Here is an 18685-nt window from a genome sequence, read left to right as displayed (position 1 = left end):
AAACTGGTTATAGGTCCGTGTACATTTACCCTATTAAACCTTTGCTTTCTGAACTTCATCCAAGCATTGTTGTTGTTTTTTGCCTGCAATATTGTTCTGTCTTCATCTACCCACAAAACTACTTCTCTTACTTACTGCCTTTCATCCTTTGGGATTTGATTTAAGGGCCTCCACTCCAATAAGCTATCCCTGACACCTTCCACAACTCTTAGAGATTTAAATTCATTGTCTTTCCTCTGAGATCTGTAAAATTATATGCATATGTCTATCATATTATAGCCATTTATATCAAAGGTAGGAATTATGTCTTACTCATCTTTAAATCCTCAGTTCCTAGCATAGGAATTGTTAAAATGCACAGTTCTGTTAAATACATAATAAGAGCTGTTAAAATGTTTGTTGACTGAATAAATGAAGGAAATTTATTGATTTCAAAAATTAACTAATATCAAACACAGGAGACAACTATTCCCATGTTAAAAGCTCAAGTGTTAGCAGAAGAAATAGACCATAAACAAATAGTTATAATATAAGGAACAAATGAGTTTTTTGTACTGGATTTATTTTGAACAATAATGGTGTTCTAGATCAGCTACTGATTACACAAAGGTAGAACAGAAAGTGAAGGAGGAAATAGAGGCCTTGAGTTTGAGGATATGAGGAAATAAGAACCTGAAGGAGGTGCTTTAGTATCTTCTCTAAAATATTTGCATACATCTAGTTCTTCTTTTATACTATTTCATAATTTATCTCTGTTGTCAATTTTAATTCTAACAGCAATTCATAACCCCTCAAATATTAAAAATAAATAATATGAATTTCCTAAATCTTAAAGTAACTTCTGTTCACAAACACATGACCTACTATAATAATGGTATTAGAACACCTGAGCATGGTCAAGCCATGTACTAAAAAAAGAGGTTTTACATATAAACAAATGATAAAATTAAAATCCTTTTTCATAGCAATTGTTTTCAGTCACTTTATATTTTTTGAGAGCCACGCAAATTAAACTTTATGCTTTTTTATAGTAATAAGTTCAGCTATATATTTTCCTAATTACAGGTAGTTAAATCTATAATACTCCTAAATCATCTGTGGAACCCAAGTTTAAAAGTTCAGAACAATTGGTATGTTATATACAAGCAAAGGTAAAGAGGTTTCCAAATGCAGAAAATTTATATATATATATATATATATATATATATAAATTTTATATAAAATATATATAATGTTTCATAGAGAGGCTAGAATAGAATAATATGACCTTACTACTTAATTTTTTAAGTAGTAAGCTAATATTTTATAAACTCATAAAATACTAAGTAATAAATATTAATATTTCCAGTGAATTTTATTTGAGAAGGTAAAATTAATAAATCATATATTGTTTGTACAGCTCTTTTAAAAGAAGATATTATAGGTAATTTTTAGGCCTTGACAACTTTCCACTGGCTCACTTTTTAATATGAGATTTTAAAAATTAAAAACATGTAATTTATGTCTTTTTAATGCAGCATAATAGATACAAATTTTATCCTCCTTAGTTTAATGGCTAGTTAAGTAAGAGATTATAAACTCTTTAGACGTACCTCTCCAAATGGGAAGACATTTCTACATATAAAAGATATTAACATTCTTTCCTAACCTCTTTGCCCATAAATTGAATGAAGTCTAGGACCACTGAACATTTCTGAGTTAATTATCTAAAAAGTTTTAATATCCCTAAAAAAAGTGACAATGAATCAAGAAAGTCTCCATTTCTTTCTACATTCCAGCATTACTACTAAGGCATCATTTAAGCTATTATATGCTAACTCATTTTAAGCTGCTCAAAGAGAAACATTAATTAAAGAACTGCTTCTATATCCAGATATATATTAGACAAATATGTTTAAATTTTGCCTCTGTGTCTTATGAGGAAATCAGTGATACAAAGAAAAGCATCCAAAGTGATTCGGGTATTAGAAAGTAGGAATTTGGTAGAGGGCATGCACATAAGCCCTCAAATCAAACACTATTTCTCTTTTATTTTTTACTTTTAGAATTAAAGTTTAGCAAGAAATTCATATTTTGACACTCTTTCCAGCCTTTCCACTTTTCTGCCTATCAGGGTTTTTTGATAGATATCCTTCCCCCTGGAGCTTACCACAGTCTGTGGTCTGCAGTTTGAGAAGAAAAAGCTTCTTAAACTACTGTAATAATAAGCTTATGGGGATCACATTTGGAAAGACTTCTGGCTTAGGGTTTTCTACTAGAGTGGTGAATTTTAGATCCCCAGAAATTAACAAATGTTATAAAATTCCTCCTTTTCCTAAAAACTGAAAAACAAATAATGCAGATGTCTTGCATGGTCAGAAATATAATGACCTAAAATAAACACCTGAAATCTCTTTCTTTTTTCCTTTTTTTTTTTTCTTTTGAGAGAGAGAGAGCGTCAGGGAGGGAGAGACAGGAACATTGAGCTGCTCTTGTCTGTGCCCTGACAAGGGAATCAAACCCGACAACCTCTGCGCTGAACAGCACCCCAACCAACCGAGCTATCCGACCAGGGCTTCATTTTTAGAGAAACAGAGAGAGGGAGGGAGAGAGAGGGGAGGAGGAAGAGAAGCATCTGTTGTTCCACTCAGGCATGCATTCTCCAGTCAATTCCTGTGTGTGCCCTGACCAGGGAACGAACCCACAACCTTGGTGTTTTGAGATGACACTCTTAACTGACTGAGCTAACCAGGGAGGGCACTGAAATCCTTTTCATTATGTCACATTCTACATTTTCAAAATGGGTTTATACATTTAATAAGTAATAGTGGTACATTATATTTATAAAATAATTTAACATCTTTAAAAATGCATACTCATCCAATTTTTATAATCTGTGAAGTGAGTTGGGCAGACATTACTAATATCTTTAGCTACCTTAAAGATTAAAAAGTTCAGGCACAAAAAGAAAAATGACTTGCCCAACAGTATACAATAATATGAAACAGGATTGTGACTACCAAAGTCTTCTGATACCCTGCTTAAATTTCTTTTTTCTTAAATAATTTATTAAATCCAGACAATTAATAGTTTCAGATTACAACTCACTAATGTTTATTCATAGCTTAACTCAGAGTGGTTAATTTGGGAAGTTTTAAAGTCTGCATTAACCATCTCAGCAATAGAATTTAGAGGCACTCAGGTGAAAAATGTTCCAAAAGGAAAAAATGAATAAAGCTAAAATACCATATACTAAGAATAAAACTGGTTACATGAAGAACTTATTTGGTGCAAACATGTGCACACAAAAATGTTTATGGTGACATGTTTAAAACTGTTACTATTATAGACAAACTTCAGTAAACCTTAGTGTAAAACACAAATGAAATATGGAACAACCAGCTTAATACAATATGATGCAGCATGATTTAGGTCTAAAAGTACAAAAAAAGATGGCCATAATATTTTTTTTTTTATATTTATAAGTAGAATATACTCTATTTACCCTCACATACTTTATACATTATGTAGTATAGATCATATATATAATATATCATATCATAGAATACAATATATAGATATGCTAACACCCTACCTATTACATATCTGTATCTAATCATAAAGAGATGCATATACATATTTATATCTGTATCTGGTGATGGGGAAAATATGTACTACTTTGGGAGTGGCATTATAGGAGTATATGAATATAAGCAGATACTTTAATTTTTCTTTTCTATACTTCTCTATTATTTGAAGTTTGTTCAGTCAGAAAATGTTATCTTTAAAATATTTGAAAAAATGTAAAGGGTCACTATAAGCTAACTATATATGATAAGTAAGTTTAAAAAAGTTTAAATATATTCTTTGTAAACAGAGTCAAAATAAATTATTAGAAAAATAGTACTGTTTAAAGAGTAGTTTTATTTTTCCCTACTTCTGTCCTTTCCACTGACTGGGCTGTGAATATGGTAGCTGGAGAAGACACCTGATACAATGAGCTGGAAGCCACACTTTGTGGAAGGTGGTCTAATAAAATGAGAACTGATATCGCAGAGCTACCATATGAGCAATGAATGATTGAACTATCATGTGAGTGAAAAATATTATTTTCCCATGCTCAGCCCAGTATTACTTTGACATTTCACAGTAAGTCAACTTTGTACAGTATCTGATTCCATATGATATTCCAAGAGCATGACTTGTTCAGTCCTCATGGACAACATGTTTCTACTGTACAGTTAGAAGCAAAATGCTGTCTTCGCCTGTTTTATTAAATATTTATTCCACTTCCCTGCTCTTCCTGTAAACCTTAAAGTCTAGTTTGCCTTCTAATAGAATTAATGACACTGAAAGGGCACATTTATGGAGAATAAAGTTGTCCAGTTATCATTAATAGTTACATTTATTCAAAACATCATATATATTGTTCTTCTGGGCTCACACTTCAGTTTGATGACCTTAGTTACTGATATGAGAATTCATGTTTACTAAGGCAAGAAAAATGTAAACTTAGCATTCTGAAGGTTAGGCTAGACAAGGCTAAATTCATATGGCAATACCACCACTTGAAATCTCTTGACTGAAAACTTTAGCTAAACACACTTTTCATTTGACACATTTACATTATCAAAAATGAGAATCATGCCAAAAAAAATACTGAGATAAATGTGTTTAAATTCAAATTGAATCAGTAGATGAGTTGATAAAAAATGTGTCATATATTTACACAATGGGATACTACTCAACTGTAAAAAAAAGAAAAGAAAAAGAAGAAAATCTTACCTTTTGCGACAGCATAGGTGGACCTGAAGAGCATTATTCTATGTGAAATACTCCAAGAAAAACAACTACCATATGATTTCACTCATATGTGGTATCTAATGAACAAAAGGAACCAACAAGCAAAACAGAGAGAGACTCATAGATAGAGAGTAGGCTGACATCTGTCAGGGGTTGGGGTTATCTGTCTGGGTGTGGAAGGTGGAGGATTGAGCAATAAAAAAAAAGGAGAGAAAATCATGAACACAGACAACAGTGTAGTGATTTCTGAAGGGAGGTGGAGGAGGGCGGTGGGAGAGGATACAGGTGGGATAATGGTGATGGAAGGAGACTGACTTGGGGTGGTGGACACAGTACAGGTACATATGTGCTATAGAACTGTGCACTTGAAACCTGTATAATTTGGTTAACCACTCTCACCCCAATAAATTCAATAAAAAGGAAAATAAAAGAAATTGAATTGTATTCTTATGTTCTTATCCATTAAATATTAAATAATGTGGATAAAAGGTCTAAAAAAATTTAAGGAATCTATCAAAGAAAGGGTTTTCCTTTTTGTTTGCTTGTGTGTTCCTGTGTTTTTGGTGGCAGTGTGTGTGGAGGATTTGGGGAAGGACTAAGTTAGACAGTGGTTACTAACATAACTTAGTTATCACCGCACAGACTTATTTGCTTAAAATTAACTATGTGTCTATGTGTTAGAAACAATAAGGAACAATACAAACCACTTTTTTAAGCCATATTATGATACTATGTCAAAATGAAGACATACACATTTATCTCCTTTTCTCAGTAATGAAACCTGTAAAATTATTATAAAGTCTACTTTAGCAAAAAACATATTTTGTTGACCTAGAAACTTTTCTCCTATGAGAACTAGAAAGTTGTTGTCACTGTATAATTCTTGACTGTTACATACACTTTTGCACTTAGTTCTTTTTACTTATTAATTTTTTCATATTCCTGAGCCATTAATCCAACTTTTTTCAGATGAGAATTTAAATGATTGGCTGTTCAGGCAGCAAGGCGATTCTTTAAAAATATAATTTTTACAGAGAACAGACTGATGGTTACTAAAGGGGAGGGCGGTTAGGGACTGAGTGAAAAAGGTGAAGCGATGAAGCCGTACAGATTGGTGGTTACAGAACAGTCATGGGGTGTAGGTGCAGCATAGGAAACACAGTCAATTATACTGTAATAACCACCTGTGATACCAGGTGGGCACTGGAAATATTGGGGGGGGGGACACTTTGTAAAGTACGTGGTTGTCTAACCACTATTCTGTACACCTGAAACTAATTCAAAATCATATTAAATGTAAACTGTAATTGAAAATGCTTAAACAACTAAAAAAGGAAAAATAATAAATATTTACAACTAAAATTTGTCCAAAGTCTTTGGTTTATAAGATGTTTGAGGGGAGGGGATAAAGGGAAGAGCTGGTCATCACAGTAATTCTCACACACACATGCATAGCTATGAGCTATGATCACAGCCTCTTCTCTCTGTTTTCCCAGTATATGATACTGGTGACACATTTCCTATTTTGTCTGTTTGATAGAGGCGTACCATGTCAGTGGCTTTTAGCTTGTGATTTGGTGACTGTTTTAACACTGACGGTCAATCACCTTGTCAGTCAACTGATTTTTTTAAATTAGAAAGTAGCATATGCAGTCTCCTAAACGGCATGACACATAGACCCTTTGCAGAAGAGCGGTATAATAGAAGCCACATGATATCCCCATTAAACAGTAAAACATGTGACATTAACTAAAAACAGAAACCCATCAGCAAATATGCCTGAGGAAGTTTATGGTATTTAACTCCTAAACATTAATTTTATTACGGTGTATGAGGAACTCATTAACTGAGGGTTTCCTTTTTTATTGGAAGCGGAAATACTGTTCCGAAAACTGATGAAGAGTAAATACAACATATTTTAAGTTTAGTAAGCTTGACTCATTGACTTCTATTTATTTAAGCTAATCTCATAAGGCAATTAAATATTTCAGTCAGTAACTTTTTATGGCTATTTAATTTAGCACATTTCTGAAAAATTAATTAATGTGTTAAGACAAAAACATGAGTATGTGAATACATTTCTAGTTTTTCATACAGCCAAAACAATGATTAAATAATTTTTTTTAAAAAATCACATGATCCTTTCCAACTTGAATTCTGATAGACAAGTGGAAAATGACAACAGAAAAAGTTTAAACCTTAGTGATTATATTTAAAATAGTTAAGGTTAAGGTTTTATATACAAGATAAAATGTTTCCAGCAGCACTATAGCACTTTTCCCTCTAAACAATTATGTTATCCTAGTGAGAGAAAGCTTCATTCAGGTGTGGAAGAATGAATTTAAACCTTGATAGAATATGAAATGCAATTAATCGCTGGGTAGGGTTTTAAAATAGAATCTTATTCCTTTTTATTTCTTTCAAAACAAAACAGGATCTGTGTTTTTCTGGCATTATACTCAATATTTATCTTTTTTGTGTGTGTGACAGAGGGAGGAACAGATAGAGACAGAAAGGCAGGAAGGGGCAGACATGAGAAGCATTGATTCTTTGTTGCAGCACCTTAGTTATTCATTGATTGCTTTCTCATATGTGCCTTGACTGGTGGGTTGGGGGGGTGAGGGCTACAGAAGAGCAAGTGACCCCTTGCTCAAGCCAGCAACCTTAGGCTCAAGCCAGCAACCTTGGGCTTCAAGCCAGCGACCTTTGGACTCAAGCCAGTGACAATGGGGTCATGTCTATGATCCCACACTCAGGCCAGCGACTCAGTGCTCAAGCTGGTGAGCCCACACTCAAGCCAGATGAGCCTATGCTCAAGCTGGTGACACTGGGGTTTCGAATCTGGGTCCTCTGGGTCCCAGTCCAATGCTCTATCCACTATCCACTGTGCCACTGCCTAGTTGGGATCAGTATTTATAATTTACATTTATAAATAATTTAATAAGAGACAAAATGGTAGGCACTGTTTCATATGTAATCTTATTTAACCTCCAACAATTCAGTAGAATGCATGCTATTAATCCATTTTTCAGATGAGGGAGCTGAGGCTCAGTAACTGGTATAAGGACAATCAAAGTAGCAGGAGGAGGCAAACCTGATGCCAAGTCCATGCTCTCTTATTCCTACTGCCTCTCAATTTGCAGTTGCCTATTTGAGATTGGGCTAATTAAATCAAACAAACCATTTGAATGTATAAAATCATACAGACAGAAGAATCAGTTGGTATAGACAAATGAATTAATTCCTTATCTATATAATACTATACATAGCCCTGTAAATGCAAAGTACAACCTGTTATAATGCGTATTTTGTTCTGTAGTTGAAATACAATAGGTGAAAAACTTCCCAGTAAAAAAGGTCATACTAATTTTTAAAATGAATATATATTAGACTAGGCCAAAAGTTCCTAAACTTTCTTAAATTCAGGCAGCACCAGCAGCTCAATAATTTTTCATGACACTTCCAGCACAAAAGAAATATTCAACTGTTCCATTTTATTAAGTAGGAAAGTCCAAACAACTCGGCAGTTTATGTAGTGTCTCTGTATTTTCCTTGAAGTTGTAAAATACGCTGTGTGTCCCTGTGAATTAGCTATAGCACCCAGCATGAAAAACTATAGCACCAGGCACATGCCTGTCTATGGGCAAAGGCTCTCTCTCCCTCTCTCTCCATATATATAAAGCTACATGACACATTCAGTTCAACAGTTTGGGCTATCAGCCAACTCTTTTACAGCTATTTGTTTTATACTGAATATAGAAAATAAGCGTGTTTTTGTTTTGTTTTGTTTAGATTTTGCCTTTCTGTAGATTTTATTTCCATATAAAATGTCATGTCAACAATCTCAAAAGTAACTATTAGAATTCTATAACTAGAAAGTATACACCCAAACAGCAAGGAGAGGAGCAGAGGACTATAGTCATCAGTAAAAAGAGAAGTACCCAGTCCTCTCACTTTTGCCTGTAAAATATGTGCTCAGCAGTAATAGCACTTAACCTAAGAGTAGGATGGAGGAAGCTGTGTGTTGGAGAAAGAGAATTGGCAGTGGGTATTAGAGAAAGTGATATCGACCAAACCTAACAACTTTCTTTTTTTTTTTTTTTAATTAGTTGAGAGGCAGGGAGGTAGAGATAGTCTCCCACATGTGCCCAGACCAAGATCCAACTGGCAAGCCACCTACCAGGCAATGTTCTGCCCATCTGGGCCAGTACTCCATTGCTTGGCAACTGAGCTATTTTAGTGCCTGAGGTGAGGCCATAGAACCATCTCAGCACCCGGGGACAACTATGCTTCAACCATTCAAGCCATGGCTGCAGGAAGGGAAGCGAGGGAGGGGGAGGGGAGAAAAAGATGGGCACTTCTTCTGTGTACCCTGACCAGGAATTGAACCCAGGACTTCCACATGCTAGCCAATGTTATACTGCTGAGTCAACTGGCCAGGGCCTAAACTTAACTTTCAACCACCTTATCTTAAAAGTCTCTCAAGTCTAAAATGTTTGGTTAAAACCAACATTCAAAAATATTTTAAATTTTGGTACATTTTTTCCCTATGATTAGCAAATATAAAAGATAAGTCTTCCTAACAACAAAAAATTGTTCTGCAGGGGTCAAAGTTATGTATAATTTATTTCAAAAATATCTACCCAATACAAGTTTTGCAGTACACAGGCTGAAGTCTTTGGTTAAGGGGTTAGGATTCCACTCATATTTTCCAGCAGGGCCAAAGGGACTGTGGCCATAAGTTCTCCCAATCACCCAGAGAGTACTGGATTCAATTCATTTGAACACACATGTATTCATACTTCATAATTAGAACCTTCTTAGTTTTCCAAATTTATTTCAGGACTCTAATGATTATTTTATGATTATAACAAGCCAATACCTATAAATATAATTTAAAACAGGGATTTTTATTCTTATATTGTTTAATGATGTGCAGCTATATTCTGCAGGTCTCTATTCCATGCCATATTTCTAATTCTACAATTATATTTCTTAAAGGAAAAATACTTTATGTCCAACAAAATGCTTCTTTTGGGGGGGAAACGTGTTAGTTAAATAATGTTTAGGTCCCCCAACTTGTATTTTTATTCTATCTTTTCCCTGTTGAGAACATTTTAGCTTTTTTGTGCATTTCCAGAGATATTCATTTCATTTAATTTTATCAGGACACATAGTCTAAACAGAAAAATTCATTATTAGTCCTTTCTATCAATGAATTGATGAAAAGCATTTGAGTTTTTGATACCAACAAATGGTATATCTTTCTTATTTACTTAAAACTCAGTCAATCAAGATGGATTAGTCAGTCTGTTTCATTGACAATTAATATTACTCAAAACAACTGACAACCAGAAAAGTCACATATGGTTGACAGTTATGAGAGGAACAGAAATTAGGGCCCACTGAAGAGGAAATGTCAGAGTTCACTTCTCTCCCTACTTCCGTTCCTCCCCACAATGTGATTAGGTAAGAAGTAGTTTAGAGTATTTATCCTTTCCACTCAGCTCCTCAATCAAATTGACTCAAAATGCCAGGCGTTAATAAGGGTGGCACTTTCTTTTGCTACTGGCTTCTTAGTTTTACAGTTTGGCATGACGCAAGTTTCAAGCCTGCCAGCAACTGTAGAGACTTTATTTTATTTCCAAGGTTACAAAAGAAGTGGTATCATTTCATAACTTTAAGCACTGTAGTTGTGCATATCAAATGGTTACTACTCTATTTTAGAAAAGGGAAAATTTCTGTATGCCACATTACATTTTCTCTGAACAAATTTAGTATGCTAACTCTGTCACATGGGCGTGAGGCTGAGGTGTGCTTGACCTTTTCCAAGCTACAGTTATGCTATTGTTCGTACTCATTGTGCTTTTCTCTTCAGCACAATATTTGCTAATGGGACTAATTTCTATAGTTGCTTAAAATTTTTCTATTTGGAAAACAGAACTAGTCTGTCTGTATTACAGGTGTAGTCTGAGGCAACTAATGATTTTTAAAAGTGTCTCTTTTTCATTTCAGTAACCAAGGTTACCAAAATCACATTGGCTACATATGTTTAATGTGATAGTAATTTCTTAGGAAAATGCAAACACAGCAAAGGATAAAAATCTTTTATGATTAAGATCTCAGAATTTAGTGTAGCAATAGAATTTAAAATTCTATTTTTAGAATTTATATTATTCTTAGAATTTAAATATTTAAAATATAAATATAGCCCATAATTATATAAAAAATGTTGGTGTTTCTGGATGAATTGATTTGCAATGATAGAATGATGTTGCAGATAATATTAAATAAATAAATTCAGGATCCAGAGTGAGAAAACTGTCTTAAAACCTAGGGGACAAAGTCAAGAGAAAGTTGTGCAAATGTGGTGTGGAACCCACAAAGGGCTCCCTATCCTGACACCATCCCCAACTATAGCAAAAACCCTCAGCTCATTCTCAACCCAAGAGCTCCTTCAACCCCATCCTGATACCATTCTTAACCCCAGAGCCAATCACTAACCTCTGCAACCCCATTCCATACCCACTCTCAGGATCATCTTCTCAATCCCATTCATTCCTGTCTCTGTCCCCATCCTCACCCAAACCCACCTCATTACCAGCTGCTTCATCCTCATTCCCACCTACTTCAGGCCAACCCAAAGCTCATCCTTAATGCCATCCTCTCTATACCCAGCCCCAAAGCCAACCCACAAAGGTACTGTGAAAGTGTGAATTTCTATAGTACTGAGATCAGTTCACTTTTTATCTCGACTTCATAGTTGCAATTGCACATCTCAAATGACCTTGTATATTTGAAAAATTATATCCCATTTCTTTAATATTATGTAGAGAAAGGTTTAAAGACTAGAAATAAATGGCAAATATAAATATTCAAAACATCATTTAATAGGAATCTTAGATCTGATTTCTTTTAATGCTGGATAGAATTTTGCAAATATAAAAAAAATACTGAAGCATAGCAAAATGCTAATGGGACAATTTATTAACATATAAATGAACCAAATTTTCTACTGTTATTTACACAATGATTTCTACATAAATATCTAATAAAATGATATTATTTCACTAATTGTTTTCAATGGTGTTCAACTTTTATCAGTGAAAATATTTCAATAAATTTGCTTTCCTTATACTCTTTTTAGTCATGGTAATGATGTTTTAGAAGATATTTAGCTGTCTCTGGCTGGCTGGCTCAGTGGTAGAGTTTCAGATGGGTTTGTGGATGTGCCAGGTTTGATTCCCGCTCAAGGCACACATAAGAGACCATCTGCTTCTACACCCCCTCCCTTTCCCTTCTTGCTCTCTGCTCTCTTTTGCATCCCTTCCTGTAGCCATTACTCGACTGGCTCAAATGCATTGGTCTTGGGCACTGAAGATGGCTCCCTGGAGAGTCTGCTTCAGGCACTAAAAGTAGCTCGCTTATGAGCATGAACCCAGGAGGGCAGAGCATCAGACCCAGACAGAGGTTGCTGGGTGGACCTAGTCAGGGCACATGTGGGAGTGTGTTTCTCTATCTCCCTTCCTCTCACTTGGAAAAGAACAAAATAAATTAATTAATTTGTTAATTAAAATTTTTTTAAAAAGAAGATTTTAGCTTATCAGTTTAGCTCCTTTTTGGAATTTGTTACTATCTTTATCTAACACATTATAGTTGCCATTTTGGCTATATAAATTTTAGAAAATAAAATATTAGGTTCTTCCAAAAGTAATAATTTATATTTTTGAGTTTGGTTAAAAAAAAAAAAAGGAAAAAAGTCATAAAATGACAGGCATCTAAAGTTAATAAGCAATATAACTACTTACCTTGTTAGCTTATCACTTAGTGCAAAAATGCCCTTGCAATGTTCATAATAAAATTTCATTTATTATTCATACATTTACCAGTAGTTAAATGTTGTATTTAAAGTTTGATATAACAATAAATAAGACAAAATAAGCATCCCCCTCATAGAACTTTCAATTAAAGTGGGAGAGAAAATACAGGGGTGGGCAAGAATAGGTCTACAGTTGTATGTGAAATAGAGTTTATTCTTGTATTGTTATTTATTTATTAATTATTATATTATTAATACAAAACAATGGTAAACCTACTTTTTCTCACTTGTGTGTACAGGATCCAAGGGAACGAAGAGAAAGAGATCTAACTGGGTCAGACAAGCTTTCCCTGGTCTGAGTTGAAAGAGATACACAACACCAAGGAGAAGGAACAGTGGCAATGCCAGCCCAGAGCTAAGATGTGGTTTGGTCTAAGAACTAAAAGACGACTAGGGAAAACTTAGACCGTAAACATAGGGTGGAGACAGACAATGGAAGGCCGAGTAATTCACATTAGGAAACTTGGGTATATCTTAAAGGACAATGGATAGTTGTTGAAAAGCATATTTCTAATTGATCTATGCAGAAATAAAATGAATCTTAAAATTATATTCATATTTTAAGAATATATTGGAAAGAGAAGTTATGAAACTAAATTCCAAAGAGTAAATAAACATTGGCTTCAGAAGCACAAACATAATCTAAGCTCTTTTAAATACCGACCTGAAGCCTTTTCAATACCTACTGGGTTTTTTCCTCTTTAAAATAAAAATGCTATAAGGGTGATCTCATTTCTTGGTTTGGCAGAAATGTTAAACTGCCTAATTTAAAGCCATAGCCTCCACACTCCAGATGAAAAATCAGTAGTACTCACTGCATCCAGCCTTATAGCTGAAGCCTGGAGGAAGGAGGAATCCTTGCTGGGCAGCTGCTGCCAGTGTCCGTTGATCAGGAGGGAATACAGGAATCATTAATGGTGGCAGTTGTCCTTGAACCTGTTGAACATGATAAAGTGAATCAAAGAGAAGTTCTGGTGCTCCATGCTTCCCAACCGCCCCTCTTACTTTATTATAAAAGGAAATGACTTATTTAATTTAATATATGGGCATACAAGATTGTTAGAACACTGGCCTAACCTTAAGAGACAACCTTTGGAGAATCAAAGGTTTGGGACAACCTTAGGAGAATCAGAACACACTATATTTGAAAGGTGTTTGTATGCTCACTTCTGAACCTGAGGAATAATTTCCCTACATGATACCCTGGAGAGAAATGAAGCATCACTACTTCACACAATGAGCCTTCTCTTCTTCATTTATAAAAATCCCACCTGCTGAGAACAATTCTAAATTTCTAAAAAAAAAGCCCAACTAAACCAGTATCATTTTATATGTGAACAACACTTTGTTACTTGAGAAAAATTCTCATGTCAACACATAATATTGAAATTTTATAATTCTTGAGTAAAGTAGCTGGAAGAAAGCTTAGCAAGTAAGTCTTTCCCCTTTCTTTATAGAAGAGGTATCTGGGGCCAAAAGACAACTTACTTGGCCAAGGCCCATGAATGTGATAGTCAAAACTAGGTCTAGAGTCCAATTCCTTGAATCCTGCTTGGTGCTTTGGTCTTCATCTATCATTGTTCAAGCTTTAAACCACTCCTCAAATGACATAGCCTCTGTTTTGGCTGCCATCTTTGTTTGTTAGTTTGTTTTTTGTTTTTCTTTTTACAGATACAGAGAGAGAGAGAGTCAGAAAGAGGGATAGATAGGGACAGACAGACAGGAATGGAGAAAGATGAGAAGCATCAATCATCAGTTTTTCGTTGCAACACCTTAGTTGTTCACTGATTGCTTTCTCATATGTGCCTTGACCAGGGGACTACAGCAGACCGAGTGACCCCTTGCTCAAGCCAGCAACCTTGGGTCCAGGCTGGTGAGCTTGGCTCAAACCAGATGAGCCCACGCTCAAGCTGGCGACCTCAGGGTCTCAAACCTGTATCTCTGCATCCCAATCCGATGTTCTATCCATTGCTCCACTGCCTGGTCAGGCTCTGCTGCCATCTTTGGACTTCGCCTTAATTAGGTGATGTAACTCTCAGAATACGTAGCTCACATTAGTAAATGAATAAGACAGCCCATGAAATAAACTATCTTCTTTGAACTGAACAAGAATTTCCAGAAGTATAACCTAATGCTGTCATGTCTGCCGCTTTGTCACATCAGTGACTAATGCAGAGGTTGTGTTAACTAAAATACCTAAGATAATACCTAAGATAATTTTTCCAAAAATTTAAACAAGATCTCCCTGGCGAGCATGAGTATTGGTGTGTGTTTGTCATTGAAAATGTGAATGAGGATTTAGAATCATGATGTAAATCACATATCTGACACTTTATTTTCACTTACTGCTCCCTCCATACATTAATTCAGTTAATTGGAAAATATCTGATAAACACCTACTATGTACAAGAGAATAAATTAGGCAGTAGGGATATAATAGCAAACGAAAACCAAGATCCTATGCCCATGAAGCTTACATTACAGAGAAAAGAATTATAAAAGGTAAAACAAATTCACACACACAAGAATGACAAATTCATTTATCCGCTAATCCTAACAGCAACTCTGAGATCTCTCTCAGGCTTGTTTTCCTTCCTCCCATGGCACAAGCTCATTCTTAGGGCACTTATAGGTCTTATAGTTCTCATTATTTCTCACTTGAAAAATTCACCTTCAGATTCTCTTTCATCTTTCACTGTAAACCTCTGAGCTGTTTCTGAGATTTTGGTTGGCAAATATCCTTTAGCAGGTGGGACATGAGAGAGAGAGAGAGAGAGAGAGAGAGAGAGAGACAGGGAGGAAAGGAGGAAGGTAGTAGGGGAGAGTGAGAGAGAGGGAGGGAGAAAGAAAGAGAGAACAAGGAGCACTGGAAAAATGAGGAAATTGTTTCAAGAATGACTCCAAAGCATTTCCTTTATCCAGTAGAATTTTACACCTACAACTATCATACTTTTATAGTAGAAACAAAAGGGAATGACAACAACCAGGAAAACAAAAAGTATCTTAAGGTGAGAGGTGAAAGTTATACCACTACAGCCAGCATTTTTTAATATTCTGGAGAAATGATAAACCTTATAAAGAAACCAATGAAAAACAACTGATTAAAGACAAAGTATCAGAGACTGTTTATTGAGCATGTATGTAGGAACAAGTGGCCTAAAACAAGAGGTGGACATTTGAAGGCAAAACAGTATGGGGACCAGTTCAGTGTAAGCAAGAGGACGCTGACCAGAATAACATGTAAGGAGACAAACAAAAAACCAGCCACACTGTTTAAGGGTTATCACCAGCTATATTACCAGTATATCCCTTATATTTCATTGCTTGTAAGTAAGTTATATTTTATATTGCACTTCTCCTCCTTTGTTAAACAATAGTTGTCATAAAATATATCATAAATTTAATAATAGGCGTTTAGAGGGGGAAAAAACTTAAAATGAAATATTCAAGGATGATGAAAGCCATTCAAATTTCAGATACCATAAAATTTGAGAAAAACAACTACTAGAATTGCAAAAACAATAAGTTTTTGTTTTAGCCCAATCATTCTCAAACTTGAATGTATTAGAATTACTGGGCAAGCTTTGAAAAACTCTCGATGCTCACACTGCTTCCTAGACCAATTAAACCTGAATTGGGGTGAGACCCAGACATCAGCAATTTATAAAGTTCCCCTGAGGATTCCAGTGTGCACCCAGGCTGAGAAGTACTGTCTTAAAGAATGCTTTCAGTCACTGTCAACACATCTTTTCCGTCTTCTTCATTTTTGCCTAAAGTCACAAAGCACCTTCACAGATGTATAAGTAGTTGAAAGGGAGACTCCGCCTGACTTTCACAGGCTCTGTTGTTCACAGGAGATAATCAGATTTGAAGCTATATTCCTCATAGAACTCCTTCTGTATTTTACATGACATGCCCTTCTTGGAAAAAAAAAGAAAGAAATCAAAACCAACAAAAAGAAACTTTTCATGGTTTCTACACAATTTTTCTCAGTCTCTCTTTCCAGACATTTCTACTGTCCTCCTCCAGACATCCTAACCTCTCACCTCCATGAATCGTGAAGAGTTCCCTGCATACTTGGTGTTTTTTTATGCTTGAATGTATTCAAAGTATTTTCTCCTACGTTTTGAGTGATTTCTCTTTTCCTCTTTTTTTTTTTTCTTGGCAAAATTTTACTTATTTTTCAAAGGCTTTTGAGATCCACATAATGTCTTTGCCTGTAAAGCACTTCTTTATTATGGTGCCAATTTTCAAGCAGAAAGAACTGTTACTTCTTTTAACTTCATAAAGCTAATGTAATACTTACTGTATTGGACAATAATTACTTGTATAACATGAGTTTTCCTTATGAACCAAGAGCTAAAAAAGAAGTTATAACTTATTTATTATTGTACCTTTAGAGCTAGAAAAATAGGTGAAACTATTACATGTATTGATAATTCATAAATAAGAAGAATGAATCATGTAGCCCTGTCTTTCTAATTATATCCTTGTGTACCAACTCCAAATGTCCAAAAAAGAAATGTGGACAAAAATAGTTATTTAATGAGCACAAAGGAATTTTATGTCACTGAGAAGAATAAAGTAGCAAAGGCTTTGTGTTCCTATTCTTAATCTAGAGCAAAATGGTTGTATACATTATGATATGTCCATGACTCTTAGAATTATGCATATGTGAAGAAATAAAAAATTAATCTAGAAATATCAGAAATGTATTACATTACTTCTGTATTGAACAGATATCCCTATTATGTCCTGGTAATGGGATATTTTAATTATTATAGCTTTGCAGTATGTTTTAATAAAAATCACTCTATCATTACTCTTTTCTTTTTCAAATATATCTTGGTTTTTTTTGACATTTATTTTTTCACATAAATTCTAGGATGTGAAATCTTTATTTAGATACATTAACCTGATGGCTTGATGGCTAATAGCAGGTTATATCTTTTAAGTTATTTAAATATTCTTTTTTTCACATAATTCTTATAGTTTCCCAGGTAATTTTATTTTTAAGATTTTTTTAAAAAATGTTTTTATTCATTGATACGTAAAGACACATGCAGCCCCATGTTCATTGCAGCATTGTTCACAGTGGTCAGGACATGGAAACAACCAAAAAGCCTGTCAATAGATGACTGGATAAAGAAGATGTGGTACATATACACTATGGAATACTACTCAGCCATAAGAAATGATGACATCGGATCATTTACAGCAAAATGGTGGGATCTTGATAACATTATATGAAGTGAAATAAGTAAATCAGAAAAAACCAGGAACTGCATTATTCCATACATAGGTGGGATATAAAAGCGAGACTAAGAGACATTGATAAGAGTGTGGTGGTTACAGGGGGTGGGGAGAGAGGGAGAGGGAAAGGGGGAGAGGGGCACAAAGAAAACTAGATAGAAGGTGTCAGAGGACAATCTGACTTTGGGTAAGCAACATAATTGATTGACAAGATAACCTGGACATGTTTTCTTTGAACATATGTACCCTGATTTATTGATGTCACCCTAGTAAAATTAATTAAAAAAAATGTTTTTATTGCTATTATAAAAGAAATGGTTTCTTGTTATATTGTTTAACTGGTTGTTGTGTGTACATAAACCTATCTACTTGTATATGACAGTATTTATCAGGTAATTAATTTATTGTCAAATAATTTATATTTTTTTCAGCTAAAACTTTTAGTACTTTAAAGAACAACTTGCAATGAATTCCAGGGCTTTAAAAAATGTGTGTGTTTTTAACTTTCATTTTATTGTAATTATTGAAATGAGTTTTTCTTTAGTATTATAATTTGTTTTAATGTACCAAGTTTTGAGGATCTACATATATAGAGTAATAAAGCTTTAAAGCTGAGAAAGATCTTAGAGATTAGCTAGCACAACACCATCATCACGCTACTCAGGAAATTGTTTAAAACTCTGTATTTAGGCCTGACTTATGGTGGCGCAGTGGATGGAGTGTCGATCTGGAAATGCTGAGGTCACCGGTTCAAAACCCTGGGCTTGCCTG

General features: G+C 34.6%; 1 protein-coding gene across 13 annotated transcripts in view; it reads right to left on the bottom strand.

Annotated features, from left to right (window-relative positions):
- The window catches only part of SOX5 (SRY-box transcription factor 5), a 1089507-nt gene that overhangs the window by 130499 nt on the left and 940323 nt on the right, over positions 1 to 18685 (bottom strand). For all 13 annotated transcript variants that reach the window (XM_066354437.1, XM_066354444.1, XM_066354418.1 and 10 more), the window contains one exon: positions 13477 to 13597. In XM_066354437.1, the coding sequence (XP_066210534.1) occupies positions 13477 to 13597 (121 nt within the window). The remainder of the gene's footprint in view (positions 1 to 13476; positions 13598 to 18685) is intronic.

This window comes from Saccopteryx leptura, chromosome 1, assembly GCF_036850995.1.
Source record: "Saccopteryx leptura isolate mSacLep1 chromosome 1, mSacLep1_pri_phased_curated, whole genome shotgun sequence".
NCBI lineage: Eukaryota > Metazoa > Chordata > Mammalia > Chiroptera > Emballonuridae > Saccopteryx > Saccopteryx leptura.
Note: the sequence above shows the minus strand (reverse complement) of the source record. Positions and strands in the feature narration are given on the sequence as shown.